Source organism: Pan paniscus, chromosome 10 (genome assembly GCF_029289425.2).
Source record: "Pan paniscus chromosome 10, NHGRI_mPanPan1-v2.0_pri, whole genome shotgun sequence".
In the NCBI taxonomy this organism is placed as follows: domain Eukaryota; kingdom Metazoa; phylum Chordata; class Mammalia; order Primates; family Hominidae; genus Pan; species Pan paniscus.
The window spans coordinates 80600879-80621638 of record NC_073259.2 but is presented as its reverse complement, the minus strand read 5'-3'; the positions used below and the strand labels follow the sequence as shown (position 1 = coordinate 80621638).

The following is a 20760-nucleotide window of genomic DNA, read 5'->3' as shown; positions in this document are numbered from 1 at the left end:
AAAATAACAAATAATAAAATATCAATAAAAACAAAAAATATATAAATTAAGTAATATACTTGAGTAATCATTTTTCTCAAGAAGAAATCACATAGGAAATTAGAAAATATTTTAAACTGAATGATAACATATATAAAATTTTATGGCACACTAATAAAACTGTGCTTTGAGGAAATTGTATGGCTTTAAATGCATATGTTGAAAAGAAAAAATATCTCAATCAGCAATCTAAGACTCCATTTAAAAAACTAGAAACAGTAAAGCAGATTAAATTCTAAGCAAACAGAAGTAAACAATAAAGATAAGAGTAGAAATAAATGAAATAGAAAATAGAATAATTTAAAAATTAACAAGACCAGAAACCGATTCTTTGAGAATATCAAAAAATTAACTCTAATTAAAAGAATCACAAAAAAGAGAGAAAACAAAACATCAATGTCTGTAATAAGAGAGAAATCATTTTCACAAAACTCATAGACTTTATAAGAATAATAAGAGAATATTATATATAAGTCTATCCCAATGACTGTAATGACCTAGATGAAATGGACAAATTACCAAAATAGACTCAAGAAGAAACAGAAAATTTGAACAGCTCTCTACCAATGAGCAAAATTAAATTCACGATTAAGGACCTTCCCATACGGAGAATTTCAGGCTCACATGGCATCACACCCATCTGATGGTAAATTTTATCAAATATGTATGGTAAATTCTATCAAATAGAAACCCCTAATGCATGTGGGGCTTAAAACCTAGATGATGGGTTGATGGGTGCAGCAAACCACCATGGCACATGTATACCTATGTAACAAACCTGCATGTTCTGCACATGTATCCCAGAACTTAAAGTGTAAGAAAAAAAAAAAAAGTGCAATAGAAAGAAAAAAAGAAAAGCAAATGAGCATATGAAAAGAGTCTCAACATCATTGGTCATCAGAGAAATACGAATTAGATCTATCATAAGAAAATACATTATTCACCCAACATAATGACTGATGTTTAAAGGAAAACATCTGCATGCATCTCAACTGTGATATGTGAACCTCTTGTCACTCCAGAGGCTACCAGGGTGCTCTGGGCATCTCTTGATCCTTACCAGGTGATATCGTTTTGCTATGTCCCCACCCGAATCTCATCTTGTAGTTCGCATGATCCCCACGTGTGGGAGAAACCTAGTGCGAGGTAATTGAATCATGAGGGTGGTTACCTTCATGTTGTTCTTGTGATAGTGAGTTCTCAGGAGATCTGATGGTTTTAAAAGGGGTTTTTCCCTCTTTGCTTTCCACTTCCTTTTCCTACTGCCTTGTGAAGAAGGACATGTTTGCTTCCCTTTCCACCATGATTGTAAGTTTCCTGAGGTCATCCCAGCCATGCAGAACTGTGAGTCAATTAAATCTCTTTCCTTTATAAGTTACCCAGTCTCAGGCATTTCTTCATAGCAGCATGAGAATGGACTAATACACCAGGTAAATAGCCATAGTATCATCTTCAACAACAGTCTTTATGGAGTTTGTCCTGATGACCTTTCTAACTAGGCTCCCTGCTTCCACACTCATTCCCTCATAGTATATTCTTAACAGAGCAGACAGAGTCAGTGATCCTTTAAAAACACAGGCCTGGTCATGTCACTCTTCTGCTCAAAACCCTCCCATATGCTTTACCTTTTACTCTGAAAAAAACTGCAAATTCTCACAATAGTTTATTACATGATCAATGTCCTTTTCCTGCCTAAACACATTCAGCCTGCAATGCTCCTTACTCACTCCATTAGAGCCACATCTACCTATCTCTTTTTCTTAAACATTCCAAGCACATGCTCCCTCAGGGCCTTTGCGCTTGCTGTTCCTCTGGAATGCTCTACTCAGGTGGTTCCCTTATTTACTTCTTTCAAACTACTGCTCAAGTATCAACTGGAAAGTGAGGGCTTCCCTGACCACCATATTTAAAATAACTCTTTTCCAAATGTACAAAGCTATTAAATAACAGAAAGATAATACTGACTAACGTTGTATTACAGAATTTGCCATTTGTTAATTATTCTTACTAACAAGCATCAAAAATTAAAATGAGAAAGGTCAACGCACTATAAGCATTGTGAAGTGCTTCTCATGCTTCTTACGATCTTTATTTTGTCCGTGAAAGATGCTTGCTGATCGCTTACCAGTACAGGATAAGGGGAACATATAGTTCATTTAATATTGTGGATATACACTTCAGAAACTGACTTGTTTGCAATGAGAAATAGGTATTGAATGATGATAGCACATACAAACCTGGTAACTAAATATTGAAAGATTTTCCTATAAGCTTTTATGTGTTTTTAAAATTTTAAAATTTAAAAAACAGACCAACAAATTAAGAACATATTTCTGCCTTACATTTAGTTTACCATATCTTTGAAGTAGGTGAATATTTTAAAATTTCTGCATCAAACCCTTGTAACTTATGTTACATGTGACAGCTATTTAGTATATAATTCATGTATATAAAATACTTATCTCTCAGTAATATCTTTATTCCACCAAGAAAATCACTTGAATTCATTTTAACTACATATGAGCTGCAATCTTTTAATTTTAAAATTCTGTATAATTTTTTTAATATGACACCATAACAAAGATGTCTTTCTGAGGCTAAATATAGTGATTTCACCATAGCATGAAGTGTTATGGCTCTATCTTTGTTATCCATCTACTTTTAGATCTACTTACTTTCAGATAATTCATCTGCCTATCATCTATCTATCTAATCTATCTACGTAACTACCAATCTATCATCTATCTACAAATTCATTAATGGCTACACTGATACCTAATTTATTGAAATAACCTACATATTGCATCTGTTGAAACAAAAATTTTCCTAAGCATTTCTCAACTCTCCATACTTAAAAAAACTGATAATCTACCAATGTTAAAATTCAACAGAATTCAAAAACATTTTAAAATAAAGGGAAATAGGAAACTGGGAAACTCTACAAAGATGAAAATTTAAAAACTGCAGTAAACTGGGAGGCCAGAGACTTAATTGCTCTGCACAGTAACTATTTTTCCGTGAATAATTGTAGTTTCACTATCAGTTGAAAAAGGATAAGTAATATTTCCCTCAACATGTCATGGATAAAATTCATGATCTGCCCTCAGCTTACACAATTAACTTTTTTATATTTGCACACTGGGAATGCAACACCAACTAATTTTCATCTATAGTTCTTTCTATTTTGGCATTTTTGACAGCATTCCCAATAACTGCCCTCTAATTTAGAGTGTGTTTAAGTTAGCATCCACATAAAATTCTGATATTCAATCATTATTCTCTTCAGGGCCTATTAGCCTTACTCGAATTTGTCAAACACAGACTTCTAGACTAACAATATTTTCTTCCTTATTGCAAACTCTTTTTTTTTTTCCTTTTGGTTAGCATGACCACCTGGTGTCCTGGAGAGTTTATATTGAATTTCTGTTTAATCCTCACCCTAATTAGATGAAGCAGCTGAGCAACAGGAAACCTCTGCTACCTCCCATTAGAGGCGTGAATCAACTGCACTCCAGGCCATTCCTAGTTTAGGAAGGAAGAATCTAATCTGTGATTCAAATGTGATCTGAGTTCACAGGGCTCAGAACTACTTCTTAGCTTCTGTGTTGGCCTGTACTCACATCTTAAACATTAAGCAAGCGTTGACATAGTTGCAACAAGTCAGATTTTCCTAATCTGATGTTTTCTTACATCCAAAATAGTGAAGGCCTCTTCACTGATACTCCACTCCACATAAGGATATTAGAAGCATTCCACAAGGAATAGCTCAAATTGCATGCAATTAAGAGAGAACATCATGTATTTCAAATCTCCTCCTAAGGCTTTACGATTTCCCACACAAACAAAGTGTATGTTACTTCAAATTAACCACTCACTTCATTGCACAAAATCTTAGAACTAGATTTCCTTTATCTTCTTCCCCAAATTATCACCTTTTCACAGTTAAAAATGGAATCTTTTATATTTATGACTAGTGTAAAATAATGTAAAATGCTTATTTTCTATTATCTTATTCTTATCATGATAGCATTGCTACCTTGCCTATAGTTGAAGCCAAAAATAGATTTCATGAGTTCTGGGATAAAAAATATGAGCAGCTCTTTACTTTATCATTGGCTAATCAGCATGTTTAGTAAGAAAGATGATTATCAGAGGGCTCCTCTGACTCTTTGTTCTGAGGTGGGAAAAGATCGTAATGAGACAACTTAAAGCAATAAGTAATTACCCAAACATAAAGCCTGTATTAGTGCCTGTATTCATATATTCCTCATCTTAAAAATTTTTTTAGAGTTTAATCATAATAAAAATAAGAGGATTTTTATTTTGAGTTGTTTGAGAAACAGAGTAGATAGAGATCTTTATAAAAATGAGGCTTTTACATTGACAGGACAAATGCCAGAAGGATTCAGTTTAATTTTTCAGTAGTCTTTGTCTACCTCAAAACTCTCATTTTCTTTTCTGGTAGAATAGAATGTCCCATTTTGGCTGAGTCCCTGTCAGACTTCTTACAACAAATCAAAAAGCAAGTAGTTTCTGTCCTCTTTAGCAGAAGCAAAACCAGGTATGCTTTAGTCATATTCTACTTCCTCTTAGAGTCGGCATTAGGATGTGTGTTTACAGATGGTTTGGGGCAGCCTAGGAAAGGGGTTGGTTCAGAAGATCAATGAATATGGTGGATTGTAAGGTAGTATAGAGGAAACAACAATGATGTCTATTTACTGTGGAGTGACCATAAGTACGTGTTGTGAATGTAGGAAAGGGAGAGAATAAAAATAACATTTATTTAAATAACATTTATTTATTGTCAATTATTTCATAGAGCAAGAATTCCAACTCTATGTAACCTGATAGCCAATGCTCTTATCAATTGGGAAAGGAAATCAAATTATACAGACTTAGATTAGTGTTTAAAATGTAAGACAAAGAAGAAAGAGAAAAGACGAAATGAATTTCTACAATACAGAAATGATCAACATATAAATTCTAATAAAATTAAAAATGATATGAAGAAACAGACATAAAATGACTTGTAGAGGCTATAGTCCCATACTAGCTAAGCAATTTCAAGCAAATGGTTGCCAACAGCCATGGTATAGACTGATCATGTTCAGGCATGTGCAGATAATAGTAGTCAGTTAAATGGCAGGCACCAGGCAGAGGCAGAGCTTCCCTCAGAAGATGATAAAAATAGTGACAAAAAGATAAGATTTTCCCAACACAAAGGCTCTACACTGGCTATATGCTTATTAGGAGAATATAGGGACAATATGATATTTTTAGAGTACTGTTGCTGTCAAAGAGATATCTGCACTTTCATATTTATTGCAGCAAAGTTATTCACAATAGCCAAATATGGAATTAACCTAAGTTTCTATCAATGGATGAACTGATAAAGAAAATGTGGTATATACACAAAATGGAACACTATTTACCCATAAAAAAGGAAATTCTCTCATTTGTGACAACATGGATGAACCTGGAGGACATTATGTTAAGTGAAATAAGCCAGGCACAGAAGGGAAAATACCACATAATCTCACTTATATGTGGAATCTAAAAAAGATGATCTCATAGAAATAGAGACTAGAACAGTGGTTGCCAGAGGCTAGGGTTGTTGGAGGAAAAAGAGCTGGGAAGATATTGGCCAAAGGATTCAAAATTATAGTTATATTAAAGGAATAATTTCAAGAGATCTATTGTACAGCTTGATGACTATAGTTAATGACAATATATTGTATTCTTGAAAAATGCTAAGAGAGTGAATGTTGTGTTCTCATCACAAAAATAATGTAAGATCATGCACACAAGAATTAGCAATACTGAACCATTTCACAACATACATATACTTCAAAACTTCATGTTGTATATGATAAATACATAAAATATTATGTCAATTGAAAAAAAAATAAAATGGACCAAACCTACAGAATAATGTCAAAATACTTTGCTTTTACTTTCTACTCAGCACTCTCAGACAGTAGGCATTAATATTAAAACATTTTCTCCTATAGAGATGAAACACAAATTTGGTACTGGAAGGTTACAAATTTGCTTTTGATTTAATGCAGCACAATCTAAAAGTCTCTAAGAAAGTTTGCCATCCTTTAGAGCCACAAGCCTGCCCTTAATGCCTCAGGAGATTTGTACTTCTCATAAGTACCTGGTATAGTAGCTCCTCATAAATCCTCATCCCAAGGACAACATCTGTGACTCCACCCTCAACAGATTTCTAAAGACAGCTCAAAGGAATGTATTAACTCAATCTCTAACCTTGAGCAAACCAGCATATTCCTGCAGAAACAGTGTAGCTTGAAAATCCAGAAATATACTCTAGGCTTTTACTGGGTTATAATAGAAATAAGTCTAAAGATTCCCAGCTTGTTACAGTTAAATGTCCTGAAAATGTTTTCAGACTATTTTTAACATTTATCTGTGGCAAAGTGTTGCATAAACTAAGACTAATTTAGAGGTGTTTTGGATATGAATTTTTAAATAATTGCAGGCAGAAAGGTATAAAACAGGAATGCTTCAAGGTGACTTTTTTTGCATGTCTCAAGACTGAGCCTTCACTGATGATGACAAATAGATAATTAGAATCCCCATCCTCAGAGATGTGAGAAATGTGATCTTTTGGGAATGGCCATGAAGCTCCTGGAAGGATTCACTGTGAGACACTGCTCATATCATGGAACAACCTATACCGGTTAGAAAGGCTGAGAGGATAACAACAAGCTAATTTTAATAACTTTTGGTCAATGGCAGAAGAGTGGAAGCATATAGTCAATGATAAATCGTAGTTTGCAAAAATAATTTTATAACTTTCAGGACTTCATAATCATTTAACATTTATCCTTTTGCACACATATTCTGGTGGTTTAACAAAAGATAACTAAGAGCTATAACCATACATGGACGCCACTCCCAAATGAATCTAATACAAACAGCTGAAGAGTCATCCTTCTCTCCATGTCCAATGACAGCAATAAACAATACATTCAAATCAATGTTCTATTATTATTAATAATGCTCATAATTTCATTGTAAAACACAACTAAAAGAAAAATGTTTATACTGAGATTTGTATAGTACTGTAAAAACAGAAAAAGATAGGGATTAAATAAATAATTTTGAAGCATCCTTCATAAAATCAACATTTATAAAGCATTAGGCAGGATATTAGAGGGATCTAGGATCCTTAATGAGGTTTTTCATGGCAGTTTTCAGTTGAAGTGATGTAGTCCTGTTATCTCCATTATAGAATGAGGAAATCAAAACAAAAAGTCCAGTCTGCCAAAGTATTTCTCACAAAAGGTTTATAATTCCTTCTCAATTTCATTTTTGAAACTTTAGCACATTACACATTTAAACAACCAGCTATCAAAGCAGGAAAAACTGCTACTCATCTAGCCAGGGTCAGGGTGCACTTGCTTTTCAGGCACATTATACTACTATTTTCTGCAATAAGTGAAAAAATGATCAACATATGTTTTGCAAGAGAAACCTTAAACGAGGTACAAGAGAGCCATCCAGAAGACACAAAAGAACTTCTAACAAAAACCATGCCGAAAAAAGTCCCAAACGGAGCAAATTACTTCCCCAGTTTGCAAATGTTGTTAAGGTTATTTTAACAATGCTGTTTCCATTTCTGAAACCAGGCTCAGAAATGAAAAAAAAAAATCTGTAAGTTTTTGAAATGTTCTCATAATTTTCTTCTTCTTTAGCCATTATATTTTCAGTGGCTATTATGCTGAATTCCCAGGCTTCTAATATATCTCAAATGTATAAGCTGTTAGACAAGTAAATAAAAGCATATTATTTTTTAACTTATATATTCATCAAACATATATTATGCATTACTGATGACTGCTCTCCAGTGCCTACAGCCCTTTTTTTTTTTTTTTTTTTTTTTTTTTTTGAGATGGAGTCTCGCTCCGTCGCCCAGGCTGGAGTGCAGTGGCACCATCTTGGCTCACTACAAGTTCCGCCTCCCGGGTTCAAGCAGTTCTCCTGCCTCAGCCTCCCGAGTAGCTGGAACTACAGGCGCCTGCCACCTTGCCCGGCTGATTTTTTGTATTTTTAGTAGAGACGGGGTTTCACCATGTTAGCAAGGATGGTCTTGATCTCCTGACCTCGTGATCTGCCCACCTCGGCCTCCCAAAATGCTGGGATTACAGGTGTAAGCCACTGCGCCCGGTGCCTACAGCACTTCTAAGAGGGACAAACATAATCTCTAGACACAGGTCCTTATGCTTTTTAATAAAACACTAATAATTTACAAAAAAATAACGTCTTATTTCTTAACAAAGTTTGTGAACTAAAAATAATTTGCCCTCATCATGGGAAAATTTGTAAACGACTGGATTTTTTAACAGAGTAGTCTATAACATAATTTTAAAAATGTTACACATGCTAAAAAAAGTATGTTATGATATTAAAAACACAATAGATTTGCACGTGTTTTGCAAAATTGAATATTCCAGGAAACTGGTAACTACATTTTTAAAATTAACATAGTAACTGCCCAGGGCAAGGAGGACTATGATGATATTTATGATGATGATGATAATGATGATCATGATTTAACCCTGTAATGCTTTTGGGTATACACAATTTTCCAAATAATTTTCATGTATTTTGGATATTTTCAAATAATGCCATGTGAATTCACAACCCAGTGATATGCACATTTATAACTTTAAAAAATTGTACTCAGAGCATGTTAAAAGCTTTAAATACCCAACCTGTTGATTATATTTTCTATTGCAAATCTTCTAAATATTTAGTTTCTATCATATAATAACTGATAAATAATTTCAACAATTAAGTAAGAATTTTCACCTTATCTAGCTGCCAATTCCACTCCAGAGAAATCTCAAATCTCTGCTTTATCCAAATTGTGCCATGAGGCATTGCTGCTGTAATAGTTCTGCCATACGTTTATTCTCTAGTTTATACTTTTTTTTTTGCTTTCATTCTCTTACTTTTAAGCATTTAATGTATTTCCATAGTAAACTTTCACTCTCCCGATGGTATTTCCTATAGGATATTTTGATGTTTTCCATAATCTTCCTAGGCCACACTAATTCTTTACTCCTTAATGCTTTCATAACATTTTATTCATAGAATGTATATACTGAATATAGTTAGTTACGTACCATGCATCTTCCCTGCTAGATTGTGAGTTCACTGAAAATAAGAAATGCATCTTGTTCACTTTTATATCCCCCAATATAACCATGCTTTATCGAAACAAACAAACAAACAAACAAAAAACAAAAACAGGCAAGGCACTGTGGCTCACGCCTGTAATCCCAGCCCTTTGGGAGGCCAAGGTGGGTGGATCACCTGAGGTCAGCAGTTCAAGACTAGCCTGACCAACGTGGTGAAACCCTGTCTTTAATAAAAATACAAAACTAGCTAGGTATGGTGGTAGGTGCCTGTAATCCCAGCTACTCAGGAGGCTGAGGCAGGAGAATCACTTCAACCCAGGAGGCAGAGGTTGCAGTGAGACAAGATCACGCCATTGCACTCTGGCCTGGGTAACAAGAGTGAAACTCCAACTCAAAAAACAAAAAACAAATACAAACACCCAACAACACAAATATCTAGGCATTTTAGTTACTAATTTTAAAGTGCAAGCCATAATACAATAGAACTTGCAAGGCAATTAATTGATTCCCTAACTGCAAGCATTGAAATTTATAATATGTAAGTGTGAAAACAGTGCCAGACTGTAAAGCAGCATATACCTTTTCAAAAATGAGGAAATAACACAATATTACCAGAACCCATGTACATAAAACCATAGGGCTTAACTTTGGGACCTGAATAAATGAAGACAAATAACATTGTCATTGGAAAACTCAAATTTGAAAAGATGTTAATACTGTACAAATTGATTTATAAATCTAATGCATATCTAGTCATAACTGTAGTGTGATTTTTTAGTAGAGTTTGTCAAAATGACTCTAAAATTTATATTGAACAGAAATACGTAAGATTCTGAATAAGAACAAGATAAAATTTGGGCAACTGCAACATACAATAAATCTAAACCTATTAAAACAATATGATGGTGCAAAAAAGAACAAAGAGAGCAGTTAGGCAAAATAAAAAAAATCTCTAAAATATGGGCATTTGCATTAGGATAAAGATATCATTTCAAATCCACAAAAATTAAAACCTTTAAATAAGTAGGATTGAAATAATTGGCACTTATTAAAGTTAAAGAAAATTAGACCTTTACTTCATTCTAAACATAAAAATTGATCAGAGAAGGAAGGGTTGAAGAGACAGATGTAAAACAAAAACAATCTCTTAAGAAAAATAGAATATTTCAAAATCTTCAGACAGGGAAGCCCTATGTGAGACAGAACCAGAAAGGTATAAAAGGAATGCCTTGACATATATATTAAAAATCTCTGAATGATGATAACCACCACAAAGCTTAAAAATAATTAGCATAGTGTTGAGTGAAAACTACTGTAAAGTGTATGCTACAAAAAAGGATTAATATCCAAAAACATCCAAAATACATAGGAAAGTATAGCAGCAAATACCTTTGCTCATTTTCTATTAGGTTTTTAATCTTTTGTTTCTAATTTGGTGATAATTCACAGAAGAAAACATACAAACAGCAAATGTATATGAAAGGATGCACAACTTCTTTTAACCAGTAATGAATAACTTTTATAAAATCACTTTTGCCACTAGACTGTCAAAAGTTTAAAAAATATATGCCATTCATTATAATGCAGGATTTGAGGAAATTGGGCCCGCTCACACATGGTTGATGGAGGGTTAAATTGGAAAAGGCTTCAGAATATAATTTCTAATATTTATTTAAAAAGTCATACCCCAAATTCAACTTACAAAAGTAAATCTTAAAAAAATACACATACACAACAAAAGACTCCTCGTGGACACTCATTGCAATCTTGATTCTAATAGTGAAAAATTAGAAACAATAAAAGATCCCCAGATTTATTTTTATAAATGAGTCAGAGAATAGACTTTCTGTTCATAAAAAAAAAAAAAAAACACTAAACAGTAAGAAAGTGTAAAGAAAAAATGGCTAGATAAATACATGCCAAATATTTTACCTGTGAGCAGGATAAAATGGCAGGGAATGAAGGGAGTAAAAGAAGATTTCATATTGTATCTCTTGTTTTGTTTTAGTCCTTTACAATTAGAATGCATTCAGGCAAATTTATATATTTAAAAAACAACCAAATAAAGAATGACTAGAGCAAGTTTGCTTAATCTCACAACAAGTCGTGGCATAAAGTTAATAGTCTAAATAATTAACAATTACTTTATCAATTCATGTAACAAATATACACGGGCACAATCCTGTAGCAAACATTAGGGTAGACAGTAGCAATAAACGGATGACACAAAGGCTTCTCCTCCACGTCATCGAAGAACTATCAGGAACCCAGAAAAGTAAGTGGTTGAGCAATAAGGTGATAATTGCTGTAACACAGATCCATAGAATATCACCTTACTTTTGCTGGGAAGGACAGATAAGTCCTCAATGAGGGAGGGTGAGTAAAATCATACATTTTTTCAATGTATGATAATAATCTCAATAGTCAAGGGGAATGAGGATAGCAAGAAATTTCATGTAATGGGCAAAGTCACTCTTACTTGAGGTCATGGACTCTGCTGTGTCACTCTTTGGGGTTGAACTACTTCCTCCACCCCTGCTCCAAAAGCTGTGCAGCCTTACCTAAGCAACTTAACCTCTCTTAATCTCAATGCCTCAGCTATAAAATGTCAACAAGTAACCACACCCACTCCATTGGTTCATTGAGAAGACTGATGGAGATCATTCATAAAAGCATCAGAACAGTACCTGGAGCGTAAGTATTTAATAAATATTTGCTATTCTTTTACGTGTTATCTTTAAAGAAGCCAAAGAGTGCACGATGTGTTTAGGAGATTGAGAGAAGGTTGATATAGATCGAATAGCAAAACTATGGAATATTTACAATACTACAATGAAATATGAATAATCCTTAACTCCAAGTAAGACCAGAAAATTTGCCTAAATGAATCTAAATTTGTATTTATTTACTCTAACTGTAATAGGAAAATTATCTCTTGAGCAATAAAACAAATTATAAATATATATTCAATGAGATTCGCATGTTTTTCTGGTGAATTTATACAAATGATCATGAAATTATTTACTTCAAACTTATAAGGCTCCCAAAATTGTAATCGAAAGCATCCAAAATTGGAATTGAAAGCAATGTTCTGTCTTAGGGAAGAAGAAATCTAATTTTTGAAAAAGAAATTTATCCACTAAAATTAAATAAAATATTTCATCTAAAAATAACTTCTATCATTTAATGCAGATGAGTCAACAGATCCCTTCCTTTTAATTTCCATCTGGCCTCTGTCATTAGGCTATCACTACTTACTTGCTTTCTCACCATCATTTCAAACCTGTAACGATTCACATGAACAACTGCCTCGAAACCCCTCAGTCCTTCTATATCCTCTGGCTCTTTTATTACAATAAATACTATTACTTCTAAGAAGCAGCTTAGTGCTCTGGTTAATGGCAGAGGCTCTGAAGACAGACCACCTGGATCCAGGCTGTGGCTCTCCCAATTATCAGCTGTGTGACCTCTCTGAGCTTCCATTTCCTCACACTTAAAGTGGGAATAGTAATAATATCTATCTACATATCTTATAAAGTTGTGAAAATTAAACAAATTACTATATATAAAATAGAAAAGCATTTGGCTCCTTAAAAGTGCTAAATAATTCTTAGCTAATGAAAACAGCTTTCTTTGAGTTCCTTACCCTTTCTTTGTGGTACTCAACACCTCACTCTCTCTTTTTCTGCTTCTCTTTCAGTACATTATCACATTAAATACATTATCCTTCTGGCTTTCTGGACTCTCTAAACTTCTGTGCCAAAATAATCTTTCTTTCGTACATAAAACTTTCTACAAAGACTTCAGATTTTACTGCAGAGCAAAAGCTACATATTAATCATTATCTCCACACATGACTCAGCAGGCCTTTATGTAGCTCTATTATTTCTAAATTTTTGCCCAATAAGATGGTGCTATGGCATGGAAAAGCCTTCGTTTATCTTTACTAGAACTGAACCCCAGTTCTTATTACACAAATACATTAATTGGTACAATTTCATTAGCAATTTCCACGTTGTTGATAAGTTGTCCTTAGATTTGCCATTCAATTATTAGGCAAATGTGTGCCTAAAATTGTACATGCCTGGTCAGAATGAGGCACTGATACAGCATCACTCACCAAATAAGAAAACTATTAGCAATGTTTTTTATTTCTTTAGTAGCAATAAGGGAGGCAAAAGTCAGAGTATTTTTTTAAATACAAAAGCACCTGAAATTTTTTCCTTTACACCCTCTATATATTTATGTTGTCCCCTCTATATTGCTTGTTTCTACAAAAATCAATCTCTGCAATTTGATCCCAAACTTTGGCTTTGCTTCTATCAAAGTAATTATCAAGTCTTCTATGTGTAAGCTTATTATTTTGATGGATTAGAATCCTGTAGTGTGTAATATGCTTTTTAACATATGGAAGAGAATTGAATTTTGATTGAATACATAAACTGTAAAAGCAGTTTCAGGTCCCATGAAAAAAAGCCTATTACTAAAATAAGTCATGTGTTAATATCAGCACTACTAACTAACCAGTTTCCCCTGATTATCTTAGAAGAAAATGTGGCAAATCATGATAACCAGGTAAGTAAAGAGAGTCACCTATGTCTTAATTGACAGCTTGTATAATTTGATTATTAAAATTAAAACTGTACTTGGCTGTGAAACAGTATGAAATATTAAAGGGACTGAGTTTGTTTTACATTTTAGTCTCAAAATTGAGCAAATAGCTTCAGTTTATGAGCAACATTTCATTTAATGACTATTCAAAGGAATAACTAATTTGAATATTATAAATCTAATTATTAAAATAACACAAATATTACTACAGTACAACTAAAGTCTTATACAAGATTGATATATATTTTGTCAAGAACGGTCTTACCCAGTGGAATATTTAATTCTGTTTTGCAGCATAAGCTTCTTAGAATGAATAACATTCAAAAACATTTTTAAAAGATATACTAGTATATATCAGGGAAAAATTGCCAATGCTTCAAGGTAATTTCTATCAGAACTTAAATATGGCCCAATGGTCACTTTATAGAGTTCATTAATGAATTTGGGAAGAGACTATTAATCTTCAGTGTTAAATCGACCTTGTGGAGAAATTCATCAAGCTTATCCTGACTTAGAAATACCCTATAGCTATTATTGATAGAAAGTTTGGGAGACTAATTAGAACTCATATCCAAAGTCAAAGAACATAAGATAGAAATAGATTTTTTTAAATGTCCTAAATAAAAGACATATACATATTATGCAGTTTAATACAGGAAGTCTTGCAGGCACAAGTTTTTATTGGGGAGATCCACAGGAAAACATACCTGGCTAGGCTGAAGGCATCATCGATCAAGCCCGCTCGGTTACTGACAGAAAGAACCTGAGGCCAATTAGAAAAAATAATAGGATAATTTAGGATTAAAATGGCAGGTGTTCACATATCAAAAAATATCTTTGATAAGCAAATCTGGAGTGTACCTCATGATTCCGGATTAATTGATCAATTAATAATCTCCAGTTCCTTAGGTCATAGTTGACTCTAAAATAGCCAGTTTGATTGATGTTCCCCAGCAGCCAGCTTCCTTTGTCCAAATAAGTTATTCTGTGGTGCTCTGAAAAAAGCATTTTTGGGATAGATTTCAAACTTCAAGAGTTAAAATGAAATGAAGTATGTTTTCTTAATGCCAGATATAACAATACCAATAATTAAGTGAATGTCATCTTAAATACCTAATTGAAGCCTACTCTTTAATTAATCACTTGCATCTAGAATTTGCTAGAAAAACCTTTAATTGGTTACTCACTATCATCTCAATTAATTGTTTTCTTATAATTAGCATTTTTGTTCTTGACAAAACCCCATTACTTATACATAATTTTCTTTCTCAAAGTAACTGTAACCTAGAAATCTACCACTGTATTCAGGCAACTTCTAATTAGATCGTATGGGGATATAAGACTAGAATGAAAGAAGAGGTTTTAGATGCATATTCTACTAATTCAATTCAGTAAGAAAATATTAAAACAATAGAGCTCATTTACTTGAAAGTCACTGTTGTTTGCCTTTTTTCTTGTGCTTTCTTGAGAGAACTAATAAATAACAGACTTTTCAACATCATCAATAATGCTAGTAAAATAAATCTTACTTGTTCAAGATTTTAATATTTCCATATAGAATTAGAAACAAAGATAATAAATTCTGCTTATTGGGATCACTTTGGAAAATGGTAATTTGATTATCCTCACCAGCTAATTCAATTAACAGAAGCCAATAAAAAGTAAAAACAATATTATAACTTCTTACATATTTAACTCCTTCAAAAATAGTACAGAGAGAGGACACTATTCACTGCACATTTAGCCTTTATTGACTCCACAGAAACACAGTTCACAGTTCTAATAATTATGTTGTTGATTTTCAGGTCTCATGTTACATAAAATTGACACAGTGAAGTTGACTTTAAACGTATACACATACGCACAGACATACATACTCTGACATCCAGGTGAAAAAAAATCAAAACCACATGGGTCTCCTCTAATTTCTACAATGACTCAGAACCATAAAAGGCATCACAGAAACCATAAGCTTCTGGTCTGAGTAGGGATACATCTCTAGTTCTTACTCCAATGTCAAAGTTTTTACACATTCAGACTTCAAAATAGAAAATAAATTTTCCCTCTCATTACCGTGAAGGAATACATTTACAGAGTACTCTCTCTCAAGTAGAGACTACACAAGAAGAGTTTATACCAGAAAACATATTGGGTGGACATAAATGACCACTCGTTTCTCAGGTCTGGAATGAAGTGAACTAATAAACCCAATGCATATTATAGATGATCAATTTTTTTAAATCTGCAGTAAAATAGAATGTACTTCTACCCCAAAGTATACTGAATATAAAAATTTAATCTTTATCATTTCCAATATCACAACTTCCCACCACCTTTATAAATTGTGTCTATTAGAACAGATAAAGAAATAAGGCTCAGACAGGTTAATTGAATTACCCAAGAAAGGAAGTGGTTCATCTTATATCTCCTGCTTTCAGTGTCCAAATTTTTACTATGCTATATTCTATTGAGACAAGATGGTATAACACTTTTACTGTAATATGATATACATTTTTCACATTCTAATGTTGATTTGAAAGGGAGAAAATGGCACTGGAAAAAGAATTAGAGTACTATATTCTTTTATAGTACAAGAGTACTAGAGTACAAGAAAAGCTAAATTCTTGTCTCAGCTTTCCTATACGTAAGTGTTTAAATTTATGCTATTGATTCTCTTTGGTCCTCAATTTCCTTACTTGTAACGGGAGGGACAAATAATGGCCCTTAAGGTTCTTTCCAAATCTATGATTCAATGGAAGAAGACATTTATATGTACTATTTTTATATACTATACTTAATCCATGGAACTCAGAAAAATAAATCATCAGATATTTTTTCTAAAATGCAAATGATTTATCCAGTCTCCAGAACTATGACTGTATAGTTTTCAAAATTTAGTGTGTTTATTCAAACAATTGCTGCAAAAATTTAGAATTTCATATCTATTTTAAAGATGTAAAAATGACTACACAAATAAATGAGAAAATACCATTCTTTAAAATGAAAATAACCTCAAAAAAGAGATCTTAATTAATAATGTCTGAATTCGGTGAATGAAAATTGAAACTTAAATATTGAGAATGTTGTTTCTTTTTTATTGTAAAAACCTTAGCAACCTTGAAGGCAGAATTAATTAATCTCTAAGTGTCTTCAAGTATACTAAGATTTTTATAACACAAAATACTTAAAGTCTACTTGAATTCACTTGAGCTGAGAAAAGTTGATAAATTTTATCTAAGAAGTGTTATTTTTTTCAAAAAGTATAATGTTAAAGCAAGTTTAATATATAAACACATACTTTGGATTTTCACAAGTTTGAAATGGTCATGCATTCCTGTAACAGTAACTATATTTTTAGTTATTTCCTGTTCACATTTTAGATAACTAGAATAACTTAGCTCCATTTGATTTGCTTGAATCTAGTTTTTAAACTTAATTTCAACAACTTATAGATATGATATAGTCAAATTTAAGTTAATATGTATATTAAAATAGGAAAATAATTGCTGTACCTTCTACACCGTCTGACCAGAATAAGAAAGACAGGCTTCTATTGTTTTTAAGTATGTCATTATTCAATTTACTACTAAAACCTGAAGGTTATTACTGGTCATGAATATTTTTATGCCTTTGTTACAAATGAGATCGTTGGAGAAATGATTCCCTGAAAATTTTTGTAATAGATTTTTAAATATCTTTTCAGTTCTAGTTAATTATATCCCTAAAATGTTCTTCAAATTAACTGATGGCAAGCAATTAATTTTAAAGAGCTCTTTTCCAATGGCCTAATGAGGTATGGTATTTGATGAGTACCATAATAAAATGTATGGAAGTTATATGTCGATGCTGGCAATAATAATTAAAAAATATATTTAGAATGTATCCAAAATGGCACAAGGCTTAGACTATTGAGGTACAGAGTAGTTGGTATTTTATAAGATTTTATATTTTTTACTTTTCTGTTGGAATAAAAAGGGAAAAGAGATTAGGTATCTCTATGCAATATTTGCTGGTTGCAAAGAATTGGAATTTAAAATTTTTTTAAAAAGGTCAACCAGAGTAAAAATGTGAGACAAACTCAGGGAAAATAATACATATTGGTCTTCTCACTCGACTCTTGTGAAAATCAAATGAGGATATTTTGTAAAACCTATAAAGAATCATGTGCATATAATCAAAGACATCATATTAAATAACTGACAGATCCGTAAAGCAATCTACCATAGCAATAAATCGGGTGTGTGTGTGTGTGTGTGTGTGTGTGTGTGTGTGTTTGCAGAGTCAGGGGAACGGTAGGAAGCAAAGGAAGCTAACTTTCTAAAGCCACCTCTTTATGTAACCAACTGATATTTTGGACAAATTACTTCTCAAGCCTTAATTTCCTCATTTGTAAAATGGGGACAAAATAATGCACATTTGAAAGGTTGTGAGTCTCAAATAAACCAGTGCTTCAAGAAAGCACTACTGCATTATGCTACTTTTCATGTTTGCTTTAATTTTCAGGATCAATTTCTCTTCTATTTTAATATTTTCTTTCCTAACATGTGGCATTACATTTATTCCTCTCCATGAACCATTAATTGAATAGCCAGTCAACATGCAAGCTACTACATTTACAAATGTCTGAATTTTTGGTATTTGCATAATAAGAATGAAAAAGATAAACACTTCACAACCTGTTTTCTAAAACTGAAAAATTGGTTTAAAAATTATTTTTAGGCTAAAATGATCTATGCTTTACCTTGGCATTAATTAAATATTTATCCAAAGTACTTTCAAAAATTGAACTGACGAGAATATAGGACGATCCAAATCTAATTTGTACTTTATATTATCCACCACTGACTGCCTTAATATCATGTAAATAAAATCTGTATCACTAAGGACAATGAAAAACTACAAAAACATTGACCTGATTGTTATAATTAAATATGGAACTGTTTTACATATGTTTAAAAGAATTTAACAGAATTTTTTCTTCATGTTTTTGTGGAAAAACAGTTTTCATTGTGATTTAGTTGACAATATCTTGAAAAAGAGGAGATGGGACAACACACAAAAGGAAACAAAAATTAACAATCTTTTATCATTTTTTCCTAATTTTTGTTTGCTGTTAAATTTTTATTAGTCATCAGAACGAAGGACTTCATAAAAAAATTTAATACAATTAAACTGGAACTGAAAAGGCAAAACAGGAAAGTGCTCAGTCCTTTAGATGCCTCTTGTAAACTTTGCAGATTTTTGTATTTACAAAATTTTCAGAAAACATTTCAGGAAACATTATCTTCGTATGGGCAATCTGCAAAAGTTTTAACATTCTAAATGTGGCAATGTTATATCAAACAGAAGATAGTGCTATGAATGTGTCCTTTTTCATTAAAATGTCCAAGCCGCACCTTACACAACTTTGGGGTGAGGGCCTGTGCCATTCATATCACAGCCTGTGCAAATAGCGCCTCCTACAGTTATCTACTGCGCAAACGCTGCAGCTGTATATTAGGACCATACATATCAAGATAGGTGATATTTTAGGCAAACATATGGTTTGAACCAATACATTGTTTTATTCTTGAATAATAATGAAAGACTGTAAAGGAAAGCAATCCCCCAAACATAACCCGTGGCTATTGGTCAAGGAAAGCTGGTATACTACTCTTTTTTTTTTTTTTTTTTTTTTTTTTGAGACAGAGTCTCTCTCTCTCACTCAGGCTGGAGTGCCATAGCGCGATCTCGGCTCACTGCAACCTCCGCCTACTGGGTTCAAGCAATTCTCCTGCCTCAGTCTACCGAGTAGCTGGGATTATAGGTGCCCACCACCATGCCCAGCTAATTTCTGTATTTTTAGTAGAGATGGAGTTTCATCATGTTGGCCAGGCTGGTCTCAAACTCCTGATCTCAAGTGATCCACCTGCCTCAGCCTCCCAAAGTGCTGGGATTACAGGCATGAGCCACAGCGCCCAGCCTGGGATACTATTCTTGATATTCTGTGAGAGATAAAAATACATCATGCATAACAGCATGGAAATAACTAAGAAGTTAGAAGAAATGGACCCGGAAAGGTATCCACCAGAATTACTCATCCTGAATCCTTGCACTATCTAAAAGTGAAGTTTTGGGCTAATCCCCACGTTTGATCAGTATCTTTACCCTCTTCTAATTTTCCCATTTCCATTCTACCTTCCAAAGAAAAATATTCTACCTTATTTCTGAAGATAGTTCTATCACACCTCACAGGAATCCTATAGAGCGATGACTTCTTTCTAATTTGATCATTATAACAACTCACTGCTCTCCCTCATCATTTCACAAACAACTTATGTAGACAAACAACTACATGACAGGAAAAGACAAATACAAAATCAAATAATACAGGAAGTGTGAATTCAGAATCACAATATAAATACTAATTCCAGTAATTGAAAGAATAGATTATAATAAACAATTTAAAAGGAAAAAAACACCAACAAATTTTAAAGTATTTCAATGCATTGCTACATTACTTATCAATGCTTCATATACAGTGTATATAAATAAAAGCATATGTTTTTGTCATATGTCTTTATGTGTTAGAAATACAATAACCTGAAAATGTATGTAAACATCTGCATGGAACTGTAAGTGTTCGTACTGCTGACAACCAGATTAGATTTTACTGTAACAACTTTTTCTTGCATGTATACATATATGTATTTTGAGCACTTAAACCTCCCTTATAATAGCAAGGCTGAGGAGAAGAAACTGTTTGTTTATTTATTTATACCTCACCCTATTTCAAATAAAAAATTTGTGGCTTTTTAAACTAAGGCTTATGAAAGAGCAAAATAACATCAATTAACAGCATCTGAGGAAGGAGTAAGAAAAACAATATCTGGGCACACTTGACTATCTAAATCTAAATGAAATGTTATATAAAAGATGATAATTGGCTTTTTCTCTAACT

At 32.8% G+C, this 20760-nt stretch overlaps 1 protein-coding gene across 1 annotated transcript in view; it reads right to left on the bottom strand.

Annotated features, from left to right (window-relative positions):
- The window catches only part of TRHDE (thyrotropin releasing hormone degrading enzyme), a 396236-nt gene that overhangs the window by 75311 nt on the left and 300165 nt on the right, over positions 1 to 20760 (bottom strand). The window contains exons 11-12 of the mRNA XM_003832902.6: positions 14682 to 14815; positions 14528 to 14583 (exon numbers count right to left, since the gene is read on the bottom strand). Of these exons, the coding sequence (XP_003832950.4) occupies positions 14528 to 14583; positions 14682 to 14815 (190 nt within the window). The remainder of the gene's footprint in view (positions 1 to 14527; positions 14584 to 14681; positions 14816 to 20760) is intronic.